At 41.7% G+C, this 20,255-nt stretch overlaps 1 protein-coding gene across 2 annotated transcripts in view; it reads right to left on the bottom strand.

Annotated features, from left to right (window-relative positions):
• The window catches only part of ttc17 (tetratricopeptide repeat domain 17), a 102,644-nt gene that overhangs the window by 24,407 nt on the left and 57,982 nt on the right, over positions 1 to 20,255 (bottom strand). The window contains exons 17-18 of one of the 2 annotated variants that reach the window (XM_080189856.1): positions 7,825 to 7,989; positions 1,021 to 1,289 (exon numbers count right to left, since the gene is read on the bottom strand). In XM_080189856.1, coding sequence (XP_080045982.1) covers positions 1,021 to 1,289; positions 7,825 to 7,989 — 434 coding nt within the window. The remainder of the gene's footprint in view (positions 1 to 1,020; positions 1,290 to 7,824; positions 7,990 to 20,255) is intronic. The other variant, XM_080189857.1, reaches the window with a different exon arrangement.

Raw genomic sequence — 20,255 nt, 5'->3', positions numbered from 1 at the left:
TAATGAATGACAGAGCAGACTCAAAGGGCCGAATAACCCACTCCTTCTCCTTTCTTTCTATGTAATCCTCACATAATGGAACATTCAAGGGACCAATCTAGTGAACTTTAGCTGTACTGCCTCCATTGTAAGCATGCCTTCCTTAAACAGTCACACAATATTCCAGGTGTGGTCACACCAAAGCCCTACACAATTGCAGCAACACTTCTTTATTCTTGTACTCCAATCATTGTACAATAAAGGCCAAAAATGCCACTTTCCTTCATCCAATCAGGATTTGTTTTTGCACAACTTATTAGACGTAATTTGCATTAAAACTAGGGTCTGTCAGTGGCCCTGTGACTGCATCCAGTGGAACGTTCTAGGCTTGATTTTTTTTGCCACTTGATCTCATCAGTGCCACAAAAGATGTCCAAAAGATGTACAGGCAAAACTGCCCCTTAATGTCCCAAGGTGTGTAGGTTAGGGGATTAGCAGGCTAAATACATGGGGTTACAGGGATAAGGCAGACATGTGGAGTTGAGGTTACAATCAGATCAGCCATGATCTTCCTGAATGGTGGAGCAGCTCGAAGGGATGAATGGCCTACTCCTGCTTCTAATTTGTATGTACATATGTATGTATTTTAAAAACTGCTCAAAATAAAAGTAACCCTTTGTCTTCGTCTTCAGCATCTGGGTACTATGAGTCTCAAACAGACATTTATCGGGTCTTCCATGATTCCAGGGTGCCAATCAAGTATTTTTAAAGTGTAGTCACAAAAACAGGAGGTGAAGTAGGATTCTGGACAGAGTTCAAAACTTCTGCAAAAGCAACAGTGACCAATGGACTGCATACATCTGTAAATATATATTAATATTCAATGGATCAGTCTACAGATAACAAACTAGCTCAAGGGCATGGAAAATATGACTGAACAACATCAACGGACCATGTCTATTTCTCCTGCTAAACACATTAACTCCAAAAACAGCACTGCGTCAAAATGAAAATTCTCTTCATTACTGAACTACCACTTACCCATTCAGCATCATCATCATCCTCCTCGCAATCTCCGAAACAGGATCCAGGTACTCCTTCCTGGACACCTTTCTTCAAAACCCTGATACCCTGTAGATCCACTCGATGTCCTTTAACCTCAAACGCTCCTTCAAATGCTCCCAGAAGGTCTTTTTCTGAGGGCCAAGTATTCTCAAAAACGTCTGGTGTGGTAGGCGGATTTTCGTCAGGCTCCAAACTTTGGGCAATTTCCCTTTCATCAGTGCTGTTGCTTTCTGCCACAAATACAGCTATAAACAAACAGCAAGCACGTGTTAACAGTAGAAGAGAAACATAGAAAGGAGAGCTAATAGCTGCTTCAGGATGCAAAAAAAGCAACTGCATACCTTGAAGAACTCATGAACTACATGATCTTGCGTTGCCTGGAACCGAGACAACAGGACATATTTACTATTATATTGTGGATACTGAGTTGATTTACACCATAGACTAGATATCAGAATGTCAGTTGTCACGGTATATACATAGAAATGTGCTATTGCCTTGTGTGGTCACAGATGGATTCCCATAGTATTGTCTATCCTGAAGTGCACAGCTTTGATTTGCACTAACAGTGATATTGTTGCAGCATGAGACTAGTTATGCTTGATTTCAAATGACTGCCGTTATGCGGATGATTTGTATAGTCCATTTTACTGATACATTCATCAGTATCAGAGATGCATTCTTCAATTTGGCAGGAAAGCAACTGTTAGAACTTTCAGCTGTGGGAAAGACAGGGGAAAGTAGGATATTTTATGATACTGTTTTCTTGAGCACATCAGAAATATTCTGAGCTTAACTCACTTCCAGTCTGTATCTCAGAAATGGAAACTCCAAGTGGGATCAAAAGGAGACTTCTAAGATTGATTCTTGCCAGAGACTCACTACACCACACAGATTGTAGCAGCTCACAAAGACAGCTTATCATCAGCTTCTCAAGGGCAATTGTCCACAAAAAGCAGGGCAAATTTAACCTGGCTAATTACCATCCCAGCAGTTCCCACTCGATCAGCAACGTGATGGAAAGTGTCGGCAGAACTATCATGCGACACTTAATCAGCAGCAATCTGCTCAATGAAGCTCAGTTTGGGTTGCGCCAGGGGTTCCTCAGCTTCTGCTGTCATTATAGCCTTGTCCAAACCTGAACAAAAGAGCCGAGTTCCAGAGCTGAGGTGAGAGTGACTGCCCTGGACATCAAAGCAGCATTTAACTCAGTGTGGCATCAAGAGCCCTAGCAAAACTGGAGTCAGTGGGAATCAGGGGCATAAATCTCAACCGTTTGAAGTCATACCTTGCACAAAGGAAGGTGGCTATGGTAACTGGAGGTCAACCATCGCAGTCCGAGGACATCTCTGCAAAAGTTCCTCAGGGGATTCTTCAGTTATTTCATCAACAGCCTTCCTACCATCATAAGATCAGAATTGGGATGGTTGCCGATGATTGCACAACATGCAGCACTATTCAAAATCCCTCAGAAACTGAAGCAGTCTGTGCCCATATGCAGCAAGATCTGGACAATCATCAGGTTTGGGTTAAGTGGCAAGTAGTATTCACACCAAGCAAGTGACAGGCAATGACCATCTCCAAAAAGAGAGAATCTAACATCTCTCCTTTACATGCAATCCTATCAACAGCCATGTGGTTACCCTTGACCAGAAACTTAACTGGACCATTCATATACATATGGCAGCTACAAAAGCAGGTCAGAGGCTGGGAATTCTGCCACAGGTAACTCACCTCCTGACTCCCCAGAGTCTGTCCACCACCTGCAAGTCACAAGTCAGGAGTGTGATGGAATACTCTCCACTTGCCTGGATGGGTGGGCCTCCAACAATATTCAAGAAGTTCAGCAGCATCTGGGACAAAGCAGCCCATTTGATTGGCATCCCTTCGACAAACATTCACTCTCCCCACCAGCAAGGCACAGTGGCGGCAGCGCGTACCTTCTACAAGATGCAGGAACTCACAAAAGTTCCTTAGACAGTATTTCCGAACCCACTACCACGACCATCTAGAAGGGTAAGGACAGTAAACACATCAGAGCATCACCACCTGCAAGCTCCCTTCCAAGCCAAACAAATCCTGACTTAGAACTATATTGTCACTCCTTCACTGTTGCTGCATCAACATCCTTGAATTCCCTTTCCAGCTGCACTGTGGATGTTCCTGCAACACACAGACTGTGATTCAAGAATTATATTGGGTCTGTACTCACTGGCGTCGAGAGAGGTGACCTTATTAAACAAAGAACAAAGAACAAAAGAACAAAGAACAGTACATCACAGGAACAGGCCCTTTAGCCCACCAAACCTGAGCCAATCACATTGTTCTATCTAGACCAACCCCTTACATCGCTCTATTCCCCGTCTGTTCACGTGTCTATTCAGATAAGTCTTAAATGTCACTAACGTTTCTGCCTCAATCACCTCACTTGGTAGTGCATTCCAAGGCCCCCACCACCCTCTCTGTAAAAAAACTTCCCTCACACATCTCCACTGAACCTTTCCCCCCATACCTTCAACTTCTGCCCTGGGGAAAAAACTTCCAACTGTTCACCCATTTATGCCTCTTATAATTTTATAAACTTTTATCAGGTCTCCCCTCAGTCTCTGTCTTTCCAGGAAGAACAATCGCAGTTTATTCAAACTCTCCTCATAGCTAATACTCTCCATACCAGGCAACATCCTGGTAAACCTTTTCTCTGTACTCCCTCCAAAGCGTCCACGTCTTTATGCCTTACAACATTCCTTCAAACAGATATCATACAATGAGTATGCAATTTGAATAGGGGGTAAGATTTTAGTAGGTACAAATCTATATTACATTTGACTCTTGCCAAGCCTGAAGGCTTGGTGTTGCCGAGGGATGTAAAATCAAAGCCTGCTTATTGGCGTAACCTGTCATTCTTGTAACCCCCGGAGATGAGGGGGTTGGGTTATGAAGAGAGACTAAATAGACTGGGTCTGTACTCGTTGGAGTTTAGAAGGATGAGGGGGGGATCTTGTAGAGACGTATAAGATAATGAAAGGGATGGATAGGGTAGAGGTCGAGAGATTCTTCCCACTCAGAAAGGGCAGCAGGACTAGAGGGCACAGCCTCAAGATGGGGGGGGCAGTTTAGAATGGAGTTGAGGAGGAACTTCTTCACTCAAAGGGTGGTGAATCTCTGGAATTCTCTGCCCGTTGAAGTGGTGGAGGCTACCTCGCTAAATATATTTAAGACACGGGTAGATAGGTTTTTGACAGACAAGGGAATTAAGGGTTATGGGGAGAAAGCGGGAAAGTGGAACTGAGCCACTTCAGATCAGCCATGATCTTATTGAATGGCAGGGCAGGCTCGAAGGGCTAGGTGGCCTACTCCTGTTCCTATTTCTTATGTTCTTATGGTAGTGTGGCAAACAGAATTGGATACAACATTCCGAATGAGGCCTAACCAACGTTTCATTGAACTGTTCCTATTTCTTATGTTCTATGTTCTTACGTTCATGTAACTGTAACATAATTTGCCAACTTTTATACTCAATGCCCCGGCCGATGAAGGCAAGCATGCCATATGCTTTCTTCACCACCTTTTCCATCTGTGCTGCCACTTTTAAGGATCTGTACTCCCAGATCTCCGTGTGTCTATGCTCCTGATGGTTCTGCTATTTATTTTATGGCTCCCACCTGAATTGGATGTACCAAAATGCATCACCTCCCGTTTGCCTGGATTAAATTCCACCTGCCATTTCTCTGACCAATCTTCCCAGCCTATTTCCTGCTGTATTCTCTGACAATCTTCATCACTACCCACAACTCCAGCGAACTTACTATCATCCACAAGCTTGCGAGTCAGACCCACTACATTTTCTTCCAAGTCACTTATACATATTATAAACAGCAGAGGTCTCAGCACCGATCCCTGTGGAACACCACTAGTTACAGACCTCCATTCAGAAAAACACCCTTCCACCGCTACCCTCTGTCATTCATGGCCAAGCCAGTTCTGAATCCATCTGGCTAGTTCACCCTTGATCCTGTGTGATTTAACCTTTTGTACCAGCCTGCGATGAGGGACGTTGTCAAATGCTTTACTAAAGCCTACGTAAACAACATCCACAATACTTTCCTCGTCAATCATTTTTGTCACTTCCTCAAAAAACTCGAATCAAATTAGTGAACCATGACCTCCCTTGTACAAAACAAAGCTTTCTGTCGCTAATAAGACAATTTACTTCCAAACCTGTATAGATCCTATCCCTAAGAATCTTCTCCAACAATTTCACTATCACTGACATTAAGCTCACTGGCCTATAATTACCCAGGTTACCCTTGCTACCCTTCTTAAATAACAGGTCAACATTGTTTGCTTGTTGGCCTCAGATGAGGTCCCAGAGGATTGGAGGATAGCCAAAGATTTCTGTTAGAGGCCCAGCAATTTCCTCTCGCCTTCCTCGGTAATCTGGGATAAATGCCATCTGGCCCTGGGGATTTATCCACCTTAATTTTTTTTCTATACACCTAATACTTCCTCCCTTGTAATGATGACTTCTCCAGAGGGTCTACATATCCCTTGGAAATACCACCAATCAACGTGTCCCTCTCCTTTGTGAATACCGATACAAAGTACTCATTAAGGATCTCATTCACTTCCTTTGGTTTTACGCATAATTTCCTCCTTTGTCCCTGAGTGAACCAACCATTTCTCTAGCTCCCTTCATATAAAAAATGCCTTGGGATTCTTCTTAATCCTGCCTGTCAAGGACATTTTGTGATACCTATCTTTGCTCCAACTCCCTGTTTGAATAGTTTTCTCCTTTCACTATATTTTTCAAGTGCTTTTGAGGCAGAGACGAGGAAGAATTTCTTCTCAGTCGGTATTGAATCTTTACTGCAGAGGGCAGTAGATGCTGGGTAGTTAAGTGTTGAAGTTGAGAGAGACAGATTTGTAATAAGTCAGGGAATTAAGGGTTATGAGGGTAAGGCGGGAAAGCAGAGTTGAAGATTCTCACATCAGAGCAGTGATGATCTCACTGAATGGCGGAGCAGACGCGATGGGCAGAATGATCTACTTCTGCTCTGAGAGATTATGGTCTTATCTATAATTCTGACAGTTACACAGCAATACTTTGTCTCTGATGAGTCACTTTCCTGAACAATGCAGCTCCTCCCTTTTTTATAAGTTATTCTGTTTTGTTGAATGTCCCTGTTTTGCCCCTTTTGTTTTTTTTTAGCATTTTTAAAAAATACTCTTAGTTCTGGTTTTATATTGATTGTTTAATTGTTTTGCAATGTCAATCTTATGAAGTCTTTATTCCAAGTGACAGGAAGAAACCTGAAGTAACGTAGGAGAAATGTTGAAAAAGGTACTCTTTATGAGAGAAAGATCCGACAGCAAATATAAGCAGTTACCCAAAGCCCAATTTTTAGAATTTCTCTGGGCTACGATCAATCTCAAGATCATACTATAGAATATTAATCGGAATGTCAAGGTATGATGTTGCCGGTGTTGGACTGGGGTACGCACAGTTAGTAGTCTCACAACACCAGCAGGTTAAAGTCCAACAGGTTTATTTGGCAGCACGAGCTTTTGGAGCACCGCTTCTTTATCAAGTGTGTGCACTCACCTGATGAAGGAGCAGCACTCCAAAAGCTCGTGCTACCAAATAAACCTGTTGGACTTTAACCTGGAATGTCAAGGCTCAGTAATGTAGTGACAAACTTTACCCTATTTTGGGAATCACAATACAGATTTTATCACCAAGGAATGATAAGATGGAAAGAAAGGCCCATCATGCCTGCCTGATCAGCCATCATCTCAGTAAACTGACAGGCTTGAGTGATTAAATGGCTGCCTCCAGTTCTTATTTTAGTTAGCTAGAAAATGAGAAATAAATACTTCCATCACCAATAAATGCAACCCTGTCATCACGCTAATTCACAAAGGTGACTCAGAATTTCTTTCCATTACGATTGCTGCTGACAATGTTAAAAAAGTCCTCTTCCTCCCAGTAGACAGCCATCTGCCTTACAACATTCCTTCAAACAGATATCATACAATGAGTATGCAATTTGAATAGGGGGTAAGATTTTAGTAGGTACAAATCTATATTACATTTGACTCTTGCCAAGCCTAAAGGCTTGGTGTTGCCGAGGGATGTAAAATCAAAGTCTGCTTATTGGCGTAACCTGTCATTCTTGTAACATGCACAATTTTCACCGAATCTGTAATTATTATAATTCTGTTGCTTTAATTATTTGAACTCCTGTTCTGGATGCCACTGGAAAATACTATTTTCGGTCAAATTTTACTAGTCTACATTACAATTGTAATTACGACACAAATATGCCTTTCGGAATCAGTACAAGTAGGCAAAAGAGTGTTCAATTTAAATATTCACAAGTTTACATGTCCATCACACTCTTCTGGGTGGTGCAGTGGTAATGTCACTGGAATGGTAATCCAGTAAACAAGGCTCTAGGTAATGGGTTTAAATCCCACCATGGCAGCTGATGGAATTTAAAATTCAGTTCACAAATCTGGAACATAAAGCTTGTCTCAGTAATGGGTGAGCTTGTTGCAAAAACCCATCTGATTTAGTAACAAACTTTAGGGGAGGCAATCTGCCAACCTTACCCGGTCTGGCCTACATGTGACTGCAGACCCACAGCGATGTGGTTGGTTCTTAGCTGTCCTCTGAAATTGTCTCGGTTAAAACAGGCAATCAGTGATGGGCAGTAACTGTTGGCCTTGCCAGTGATGCCCTTAGCCGATGAAAGAATAAAAACGGAGAAAGGGACTCACTTTTAAGCTCAGATGGTGAAGAATCCCCAGTTGGGTCTCTGGACACTTGAAAAAGTTCTTCTTTGGTGGTTTCCTCTGAGGATTCAATTATCCTTTCTGGATCAGCAAAATACTTTTGATGCTCATGAGCTGATAAGTCTTTCTGACTGCCGTAACAATGATCTTCTAGGAATAAGAACAAGGAATGACGTATGTTTTACATGTTATACTGGATTTGCAAAACTTGCACATTTATATAAGTTGGAGAAAACTGAATTGCTAAACATCGTTCGTTTTAAAAAGTCATCATGCTACTTGATGAGAAATTTAATTTCCAACTCTTTAATAAAACCAGAAAAAGCTGAAAATACTCAACAGTTCAGGCAGCATGCAAGAAGAGAGTTAATGTTTCAGGTCGACGACCATTCCTTTCCAATTTTCCAGCCATGTTTAAATGCAAGTTGTAATGGTCATTTCAATATTCACATTTAGAAAATTCGGTTAATGAACATTAACTGTGATGTGGAGATGCTGGCATTGGACGGGGGTAGGCACAGTCGGTCAGCAGTTGGCACAACACCGAGTTAAAGTCCAACAGGTTTATTCGGCAGTACAAGCTTTCAGAGTACTGCCCCTTCATCATTAACATTAACTGGTCACATGCATCAAAGTCGAGATTTCTGTTATTTGCAGTGAAATCATGAATACTTTAGTTGTTAAACTTGACTGAATTTACAACAAATAGCCCAATACTGCAAACAAGTTTATGTAATTATGTGTAGACTCAATGCCTGTATTTTCAAATGAACGAGAAGACAGTAACAGTCCCCACTTGGAATCATAGTTTCCTGCTGACCAATACCACATATTCCATATACTTTTCCCTTTGTCTCCCACATACAACAGTTTTTAAATTTCATCAGATCTTTTGGACACAGATTTAAGGTGCAGGGAGGGAAGTTCAGAAGTGATGTTAGGGGTAAGTTTTTCACTCAGAGGGTGGTGAGTGAATGGAATCGGCTGCCGTCAGTGGTGGTGGAGGCGAACTCGCTGGGGTCTTTTAAAAGACTTCTGGATGAGTATATGGGGTTTAATGAGATTGAGGGTTATAGATAGGTCTGTAGGTTGGTAGGTGTTGATGTGATCGGCACAACTCGTGGGCCGAAGGGCCTGTTTGTGCTGTAGTGTTCTATGTTCATTCTCCTAATCATCCACTCCTCAAACCCAGTTAGATGGCACAGTGGTCAGCACTGCTGCCTCACCGCACCAGGGACCCAGGTTCAATTCTGGCCTTGGGTCAATGTGTGGAGTTTGTATATTCTCCCCTTGTTTGTGTGGGTTTCCTCTGGGTGCTCTGGTTTCCTAAGTTGTGTGGGTTAGGTTGATCGGCCATGCTAAATACCAGCAAGCTCAATTGGAAATAGTGTGCTGAAACATCTTGGCAGAGCAAAAGAATGAAATGATGTAGTGGTTGGTTTAGCTGTCAACTACAAAGTGGTTCAACACAAAGCGATATAAGTGTGCGCAACAATGGTATCTGATCAAAGAGTGGCAAGATCTACTCAGCTTTCTGCCACGCGCAAGCCTTGCTATATCGCAAAGGAGGCAGTGGCGGGTGGGTACAACATCCATAAGTTGCAAGGTATACAGCATTGTGTGCATGGAGTTAGCAAACTTATTTTATCAGGCAGCCCTTAGGATGCTACCAGCGTGATAGTGTTCACACTTACTGGTTGGGAGAATAAGTTATAATGGACAAGGTACAGAAAAGACTTTTCAGAATATCAAAACTGAGCGTTACACCTATCAAAAGAGATGAAGCACACTGGGGGTCTCTGTAATTGGTTTAACAAGTCTCTCAGTTCAAGGACAATTAGGGATGAATGACACATGTTGGCCTTGCCAGCAATACCTGCATCCCATGAAAGAATAAAGCGAAAATAAAACAGAACAGAAGTAGCCTTGCAAAAATGGGAGATGGGGGAAATCATTATTAGCTCTCACGATTTCGCAAGTGGTGGTGTTGCAACGCAACTGGAAAATGGTGCTATCATCTTTGAAGGTTATCTATAAAGCTTCATCTATATCACCACTCTCTGGATCTTCTGGGTTCGTTCCTTCATACTGATCCCTAAAAATTGCATCTCATCGATCTTTGTGTTTCTGCTTCTCTTAACCATGATCCTACAAAGCTGAGAGCACATCTTCATCATCTTAGACCTACATGTTCAGAACTGCCAACAACCCTCCCTGCCCAGGACTGAACAATCCTGATAACAGAATACTTGCGTCAAGATTCCAAACTACTGCTAAATAAGCACTCTGCTTTCAGCTCAGGTTTTAAGATAGTGTTCCTCAGCCCTTCCAGTGACTAATTTAATCAGCCAAGTAAAATTGCCACAATCTTTCTGAAGCCATGCATCTAGCCTACCATTCCAGGCAACATATTATGAATGTGTCATCATATGATGCAAGAATTAGTTTCCACGATAATCTGGCAATAAATGTAAAACCCTTCAAATTGACACCATAAACTATCAGTCCATACATTATCATTTACGACAGATCCCAAATGGGCACACTTACAACTTACGAGGTTCTCAACATTTGGAAACTATTAACAAGTCTCGTTCCCAGAGTATCTGCTCTTGATACATGGTCATCTGATTTAGATTGGGAAGCTGTGCCAAGAAACACAAGAAGAACATTCCAACATAAAAAGCAAGGACTTGGTCTTTCTCCAGGATTACTGCCAATTTTATCTTCTCTTTTTCTCTTGGCAGGAATAACCTAACAGCCAGTTTCCGCCTGGGTTCCCTTCTGATTCTGACATTTGGGAAACACAAAGATTCTATAGCAGCAACAAATTGAGATGAATACATCATTTGAAATACAAAAGTCATAAATTTAAGTTAATTACTGATCATGGCGGGTACTAAATTATATTACATCATAATTCTTGCTCTGTAATCACTCCATCATTAAAGGCTGTGTCTTCAGTTGTCAGAGCCCTTAGCTCTGGGAAATATCTTCACCTCTCTTCTTTAAGAATCTGATGGGTAAGATGGGTTTAGAGGGATATGGGCCAAATGCAGGACTAGTTTAGGGGTTTTAAAAAAGAGGGAGGCATGGACAAGTTGGGCCGAAGGGCCTGTTTCCACGCTGTAAACCGCTATGACTCTGATCTCCTTAACACTGATCTCTTTAACTAAGCTTTCAACAGCCATTCTAATAGCCTTTTCTTGCAGTTTGGTGTCAATTTTCTTTTTGATAATGCACCTGGCAACATTTACTACATTAAAGGTGCTATACAAATACAAGTTATCGTTGTCATGTGTTGCAGAATAAGCTAGTTCTGGTCATCTACATCATATGTGGGTGATGTTTTAAGAGCTTTATCAAGCTCTGACTGGAGCATAGAATGTTTTCCATTAAAAGAAAATAAAGCTTACCATAAACATTCCTTTTTTCTACATAAGCAACAAAATTAATTGAAAATAATATTGGGGAACATTTATTGACGGTTACTGAAACATCTTAAACCATCCTTCTGGGTTTTTCTGTTTCCTCTTCACTTGTGATTCTGCACAAAAGATGAATCTTAGCCAGGCTGTGTTTAAGACATTCCATTTGAAATTTAAACACTAAACCTAGTTTAAAACCACACACTGAATAAAAAACAGATGTCGGAAAATAATTCTCTGAGCTCCCTTCAGGTAACATACTTTGCATCCATTCAGGATGACGATTTATAGGCTTCAGCGGGTCTCACAGTCAGCCTTTGGTCCAACACAAAATACAATTAAAGTACAGCCCTACAGTATCTCCCAGTAATAATGCCCAATTGTCTGAAACTCAGCAATTATTTGGCCTTCCATTACTCTTCCAGTCCCAACCCATTTAACTTCACATGATTATTTTAAAAAAAGTGATACACACTGATTTGTGTGTCTGAAGAGTTTATCAATCAGATTCCTTGCTGTTTGATAGTTAACCAACTTCACTAACCGTGTTATAAAAATTAGACGTATTCAGCATTTCTGGCAGCATCTGCAGAAACCAAAATAGATAACATTTCAGGGCGACGACCTTTCATCAGATGATCTAATTTGGACTCAGCCAACTAGGGATTCCTCAGGCTCCATCACCTTTCCTCTTCCATTCTTACTCACATTAATGACCAACTGGAAGCATAATTTTATCCATCCTATGTTCATTCACTTCCTTTAAGCCATGCAATAAGTAGTCTCACACACCAGGTTGAAGTCCATTAGGTTTACTTGGCATCATGAGCTTTTGGAGTGCTGCTCCTTTATCAGGTGAAGCCATCTCATACATCCTTGGTGCACACAGCTTTCAACCTCCTCTCAGTGCAATGGCTCAAATAAATCAGAAAAAAGTGGGTGTATAACATTCAAGACACACAACGATGATGAGAGGAAGGAAAATCCGAGAAAAGCCAGAAATTCAACAGCATAAAATGACATGGGGAAGAATGACTAGGAAATTTCAACACAGTGAGAATATTAAGACGAAGAACAACGTGCAGGATGTTTTATTTGTGGTGTAAGAGGAACAAGGGGGAGAACTTCAGATGAGCAATGTCTTGGACTGATTTTTAAAGAAACCAAAGTCCACAGATAGAGGCTGAAGGCAAGAGAAACATCAGCTATCTTAAGTTACTTTTCTTGCATCTTCTCTGGAAATACGTGAGAAAGGTGACAGAAGGACCTTGCCAAATATGGAAGCAGGTGAGTTTTGTGTGTGTTTGCAATACTGAGGATTTTTTTTTGCTTGCAATAAAAGACAATATAAATTTTTTGGAGGTAGTTAACCCAATGGACAAGGTTTGCGGTTGAAAATCAGAACAATAAAAAATATACCAATGCTAAGGGCAGCCAAAAATAGGTGGTGGAATTTGTGGTTATTGTTGCCAGGGAGGTGAAAAAACAACTACACGTTGACAGAACAGGCATGTTCAAGGTCATAAGCACAGACCAAGTCATTGCTCTAAACATAATGCTGCAATGATAGTGCGAGAAACTATCCTAAACCTTTTCTTTCCTGAGCAATCATGTCTGTTCTTATAGATTGGATAACCTATGGGTACTGGCAAAGAGATTTGCTTGATTCACATCTGAGCAGCAAGGAAGTTTGTATGTCAAATCATGAGATCCAATGCATTAGGCTCAACCTAGGAATTATGCACCAATGGTCAGAAACTAAAATAATTGAGTTGAAAGTTTATCTCATTACTGTTTGATTGCATTCTTGCCCCAAACTGTATCCAATGAATCTCTATGGGTCTCAGTACAGATTGAGGATGAATTCTTACATGATGCTTTATGAAATTTTTCCAGGGTATGCACCTGATTTGCCAGCCAACTTGAACCTGAAGAGAGAGGATTCTTTGTCAATGTCTAAAACCAAACTTTTTTCTGACATGTTTGGTAAGTAAATAATAATGGAATGAGTGTGAAAAGAGGAAAATTAGTGAAGGAACTAGTGTTTCATATGCTTAGCTACCAAGTAAAAGAAAACCATATAGAATCATAGAATCCCTACAGTGCAGAAAGAGGCTCACTGAGCCTGCATCAACAAACAATCCCAACTATACCCTATCCCCGTAACTCCAAGTATTTATCCTACTAGTTCCCCTGACACTAAGGGGTAATTTAGCATGGCCAATCAACTTAACCTGAACATCTTTGGACTGTGGGAGGAAACTGGAGCAATTGGAATAACCCCATGCAGGTACGGGGAGAACTTGCAAACTTCACACTCATGACCAATTTGAGATTGGATTATTATTATTGTTGACCATCGGTTCCATTTACTTTTCCTTTCTTTTAAATGCCGGCAACTCACAAAAAAGCAAACTGAGGTTGTTGAACACTTCCAACATCTCCGCAGCTACCTTTCTCAAGGGGTCAACATGGAAAGAGAACCTGGTACAAAATCAACAGTGCCAGTGCAGCTTTCCAAAAACCACGTAACCAGGTCATCAACATCACAAATTGCCATTAAAGGATTAAGGGTTCAATCCACAATGCAGTTGTTGCTGCTGTCACGCCTTTCTATATGTCAGGTGAACTTGGTTCACCTACCAAAGGAGACTCTGGGTGCTGGATAAGTTCCACCAGTGGTGTCGCTGCAAGATACTCAAAGGCAAGTGACAAGATCAGCAAGTAAACTCCAGCATTCTCAAAGAAGCCAATTCCTCCAATGTCACAACCATGATCATACAAAGTCAGCTCTGCTGATCCGGACACCACATCCACATACCAATAATCAGCACACAAAGCAGATCCTCTTTCCACAACTGAGACACAGCACCTGATCTCATGGAGGTCAGAGAAAATAAAGGCCTCATTGAAAAGAGAACAAAAGGGAAATGTCAGAGATCCCAGGTACCAACAATCTTAAGCATCTTAGTCAACTTGAGTACAAACACCGCTAGACACGATACTTCCACACAATGTAGCTTCCAAACTATGAAGCGTCAGTCTGAGCCTTTTAACTTCCACAGAAGTTGACACAAACAGTGCCATATGGCAGTGTTTCATCCAACAAGCCACAGTACAGCCAAAAGCTGACTGCATAAACTACTGCAGAGAAGCAGCAAAGTAGGAGAGAGCGCAGAATCCTGACTTGAGAACCCCCAGTCCTGAGTGCAACTATTGCGGTTCAAGAAAGCAGCTCACCTCCACCTACTCATGAGCAATTAAGAACAGATAATAAACGCTAGCCTAGCCAGCAATGCCCACGTCCCACGAAAGGACAAAAATACATGCTTATCCTCTCTGTCCAGGATTGGCCTGAGTCAGTCACTTTGCGCGAGAAGACACAAATCATGAAGCCTGGCAGATGTCATCTTCGTTTTGAAGGTTTAAGCAAAATATTAAGTCGAGTAGATTTGTGAAACTGCAAATTTGTAAACATGAAATATGTTTGCCAAAACACAAAGCGGCTACTTAAAGTATACAGCATCCTGAGTTTCATCAACAGTATACACAAACAAGGAGATTACGCCGAAACCAAAAGAGAAAATGCTGGAAATTCTCAGCAGTTTTGGCAGCATCTGTAAGGAGTCCATTGAATCCAGATGGCTCTTTATAGAGGCTAAACCCGTATAAAACACTAGCTTGCCCTGAAATGGAGCATCATATTCAGTTCTGGGAAAACTTTAGGAAGGATGCTGAAGTCATCAGAGAGGGAGCTGAAAGATTCGTGAGGATGTTCCAGGGATGAGGAACTCCGGTTACATCATAGATTGTAAAAGTTGGGAGGAGGGGAGATTTGATAGAGGTATTCAAAATCATGGAGGGGGAAGATAAAGAGAAACTGTTTCCAATGGTGGAAAGATCGAGAACAAGATCTAATGTAGCTAAAATAAAAGAAGCAATGTGACATGAGGAAAAGCTTTTCCACACACTGAGTGTTTAGGATCTGGAATGCACTGCTCGAGTGTCTGTTAGTAGGAGGTTCAATCGAGATATTCAAGAGGGAATTCAATTGTCATCTGATAAAGAAGAATGTGCAGGGCTTTGGAGAATGCCACTTGGTGAATTCCTCCTTTGGAGTGCCAGCACAAACAAGATGGGCCGAATGGCTCCCTTCTGTGTTATAACCTATGATTTAATAAAGCAGAAAGAAGGGGGAACAACTGGCAATGCAAAACAATCAAATGAACTCACACCAGCAGCAAATTAAACAGACTGGATAACAGCACTGCATCTGTGATGTAGACTATACTAAGTATAGTTCCGTGTGAGCAGAACTAATGCCCGGATTTTAATTATAGCCCCAAGGTGGCTTTTTCCAAGGTACAACAGGAGCACAATGTTCTTAGATAAAAGATACACAAAAACAGATCAGTTAAGCCCAGGGACATTTCCAGCACTGTAACCTAAAAACTGTGTCAAGTCGATCTTATAATTTAACTAGTCAGCTATCATTTATCACTCAGAATTACAACAAAAAAAATCAATCCCCATGACAGGTGCAGGTCTGTACCTGGTCTCTATATGCTCATTTAGGAAAAAACTAAATTTGAAAACTTATTAAAATTCTAACAGTGATTTTGAATAGAATTTCTACCCAATTCTAGTGGCACAATCTTGTAATAAAAATATAACAGATTTTTTTTTAGATACACTGATCAAGTTACACAAGTACAGCAAAATAAAAAAGACAAAATATCATAAAAACGAAAGTCAAAAATACAAAAAAAATCAAAATACAGAAATCCCGCCCATGTGAACCATTCAGGAAAAGATTTCAGAATTTAACATTTCTATATCATTGATATAGCAATATATCATCTTTAAGTTATCAGCTTTGGCTTACTGGTAGTTCTCTTATCTTTGAGTCAGAAGAACCTTTGGTTCAGTTTGCATTCTACTCTAACATTTCTGTACCAGTACTGAGAAGCTGCTGCAGTCAGGAATACAGTAAAAAGTCTGACAACACCAGGTTTTAGTCCAACCGATTTATTTGATAATAGACTCACAAGCTTTCGAGGTTTCCCTCTTCGTCAGGTGAATGGAGAGTTCTGGCCTCAGACAGAGCATTATAAAGCACAGACAGTTCAGAGATTACTGATTAGAATGCGAATTCTTACACCTAACCTGCTGTTCAGACTGATAGCCAAGTTCCGCACACACGAGGATGGTCTCAACAGGGATCTTGGGTTCATGTCGCACTATCTGTAACCCCCGTGACTTGCCTGGGTTTGCAAAACCTCACTTACTGTACTGTCTGGAGACAATACACATCTCTGTAACCTGTGATCAGTGCTCTTTCCACTCACATTGTCAGCCACTTCAGGTCTTGAACAGCAGGTTAGGTGTAAGAATTCGCATTCTAATCAGTAATCTCTAAACTGTCTGTGCTTTATATGCTCTGTCTGAGGCCAGAACTCTCCATTCACCTGACGAAGAGGGAAACCTCGAAAGCTTGTGAGTCTATTATCAAATAAGTCGGTTGGACTAAAACCTGGTGTTGTCAGACTTTTTACTGTGTTTACGCCAGTCCAACGCCGGCATACCCACATCATGACTGCAGTCAGGAATGCCATCTTTTGGATATCTTACTTTAGTTTAGTTTATATCTTTCATGGGGTGTGGGCATTGCTGGCTCGGCCTACTGTCTATTTCAATTGCTCTGGAGAAGGTGGTCACTAGCCACTGTAGTCCATGAGGTGCTGTTAGGACAGGAGATCTAGGATTTTGACCCAGTGACAGTGGATGGTAAGAGACTTGGAGGGAAACTTGCAGGCTATGGTGTTCCCATGCATCACGGCACAGTAGCACAGTGGTTAGCACTGCTGCTTCACAGCTCCAGGGACCTGGGTTCGATTCCCAGCTCGGGTCACTGTCTGTGGGGAGTTTGCACATTCTCCTCGTGTCTGCGTGGGTTTCCTCCAGGTGCTCCGATTTCCTCCCACAGTCCAAAGATGTGGGGGTCAGGTTGATTGGCCATGCTAAAATTGCCACTTAGAGTTGTGAGATGCGTAGGTTAGAGGGATTAGCAGGTAAATATGTAGGGCGTGGGTGGGATTGTGGTCGGTGCAGACTCGATGGGCCGAATGGCCTCCGTTTGCACTGTCGGGTTTCTACGATCAGTTTCCATTGTTCTTCTAGGCAGTAGAAGCTGAGAGTTTGGAACATGCTGTCAAGGGGGCTTTGGTGAGGTGTTGTTGACAGCACACACTGCTGCTACTGTGTGCTGGTGGTGGAGGAAGTGAAGGTTTTAAGGCGGTGAAAGCCAACCAAGCAAATTTCTTCATCCTGAACTGTGATAAGATGGTCAGTTCAGTCTCTAATCAATGGTAATCTTCAGGATTTTGGAGGATTGAGAGATGGCAATATCATCGAATGTCAAGGGGAGATGGGCAGATTCTCTCCTGTTGAAGATGGTTGTTGTCTGGTACTTGTACAGCAGAATATTACTTGCCACTTATCATCCCAAGCCTGAAAGTCGTTCAGGTCTTGCTGTGAATGGTGCTGAATATTAATCACCAACAAACATCCCCATTTCTGACCTCGTGACGGTGGGATAGTCATTGATGAAATAACTGAAGGTAGTTGGACCAAGGACACTACCCTGAGGAGCTCCTGCAGGGTGTTCTGGGACTGAGATCTCCAATCACCATTTTCCCTTTGCCCGGTATGATTCCAACAGGTGAAACATTTGCCCTGATCCCCATTGATTCTAGATTTGCTGGGACTCCTTGAAACCACACACAGTCAAACATTGCCTTGGTGTTAATGGCAGTCATCTCTCCCAATTTCTGGAGCTCAGCTCACTGTCCATGTTTAGATCAAGGCTATAAACGAGGTCAGGAGCTGAATGACCTTGGCAGGACCCAAACTGAACATCAGTGAACAGGTTATTGCTCTGTAAGTGCTGCTTGATAACACTGTCAATGACCCCTTTCATCAAAGTGTTGATGATTGAGATGATGCAGCGGTAATTGCCAGGCTGGATTTGTCCTGTTTTCTGTGCACGGGAGATATGTGGACAATTTTTCATATTGATGGATGGCAGCATTGCCGCTGCATTGGAATATTAATGAGGAGTATGGCCAGCTCAGAAGCACAAGTCTTCAGTACTATTGCTGGAATGTACAATTCTAGTATTGGGTTATTAACGAAATACAAATAGAACATGATATTTCTTCTGGTGTCCCAGTATCAAAAACCTGATCTGATCCTTCAGGAATAAAATTGGATGATTTAACCCCTTGAGCCTTTTCTTCCATTTAATTGCACCTCCATTCCATGCATCATATTTACTGCAGATCCCTTGATATTTCTCCCTAACAAATATATCTCAACCTTGAGAATTTTAATTAAACCAACATCTACAATTATTTGTAGCTGGTGCTCCAAATTTCCATTGCTGTTGTACTGGTTTGTAAATTTTGTTAAATATGTTTCCTCATTTCACTCCTAAATTCCCAACATCTAACTTCATGATTATAATCTTTGTTTACTATTTGTATCTGCGCATTAGCTTTTAACCATGTATACTTAAACATCTTACTAAATCTCTTTGCTCCACAGTTTTTCACTGTGTAGAGTTTGCATATTTGTCTCTGTGTCTGCATGGATTTCCTCTGAGTGCTCTGGTTTCCTCCCACAGTCTGAAAGACGTGCAGGTTAGGGTGCATCGGTCATGCTAAATTCTCCCTCAAAGTACCCGAATAGGCGCCGGAATGTGGTGACTAGGGGATTTTCACAGCAACTTCATTGCAGTATTAATGTAAGTGTATTTGTGACACTGATAAATAAACTTTAAACCTAAATATTAAAAACAAATTAAACATTCACATTTTTGTTTAAATACACAACACAACAAAAATAAATCCTTGGAAGTCTAAAATCATTTGTACTTCAGTGAAAGAAAAGTAACATTTTCACGAACACAATTAGCAATGTGCATGAGTCGCAAAAACCCAGCTTGCAGGTGCAGCAGGTGGTCAGGAAAGCGAATGGGATGCTGGCCTTCATAGCGAAGGGGATTGAATATAAAAGTAGGGAGGTCTTGCTGCAGCTGTATAGGGCATTGGTGAGGCCGCAGCTGGAGTACTGTGTGCAGTTTTGGGCGCCGCACCTGCGCAAAGATATTTTGGCCTTGGAGGGAGTGCAGAGGAGGTTTACTAGGCTGATACCGGAGTTGAGGGGGTTGAACTATGAGGAGAGGCTGAATAAACTAGGCTTGTACTCGTTGGAGTTTAGAAGAATGAGGGGAGATCTCATTGAGACGTATAAGATGATGAATGGGATGGATAGGATAGAGGTGGAGAGACTCTTCCCGCTCAAAAAAGACAGTAGGACTAGGGGGCACAGCCTCAAGATAAAGGGGGGGCGTTTTAGAACGGAGTTGAGGAGGAACTTCTTCACTCAAAGGGTGGTGAATCTCTGGAATTCTCTACCCATTGAAGTGGTGGAGGCTGCCTCGCTAAATATTTTCAAGAAGCGGGTTGATGGGTTTTTGATAAGAGAGGGGATTAAGGGTTATGGGGAGAGGGCCGGAAAGTGGAACTGAGCCACGACAGATCAGCCATGATCTTATTGAATGGCGGGGCAGGCTCGAAGGGCCAGATGGCCTACTCCTGCTCCTATTTCTTATGTTCTTATGTTCAATGTGGAATACATTTGTGATTGCAGTCCTACTGGAGTTTCCATGGTAAACATATATTTCTGATATTATTTCAATGGGAAATTGAATAACTGTAAGAAGTTCCTATCATTCCTTATCAATATTCCTTCCTCCCCTGCCTTGAGTATGGTAAACCAAGGCTGCCACCATGTGGGCATTATTTATGTTTGGGCTTCACAGCGAGTGTTAATAGGTTTTTTAACTTCTTGTTTTGGGAGGGGAGTGAAGGCAGAGGTTAGGTAAGAGAGGAAAGTAAATGCTGTTTCCAGCTAACAGTGTGATCT

The sequence above is a fragment of the Carcharhinus amblyrhynchos genome, chromosome 6 (assembly GCF_965287045.1).
Source record: "Carcharhinus amblyrhynchos chromosome 6, sCarAmb.v2.hapA, whole genome shotgun sequence".
Taxonomy (NCBI): Eukaryota; Metazoa; Chordata; class Chondrichthyes; order Carcharhiniformes; family Carcharhinidae; genus Carcharhinus; species Carcharhinus amblyrhynchos.
Note: the sequence above shows the minus strand (reverse complement) of the source record. Positions and strands in the feature narration are given on the sequence as shown.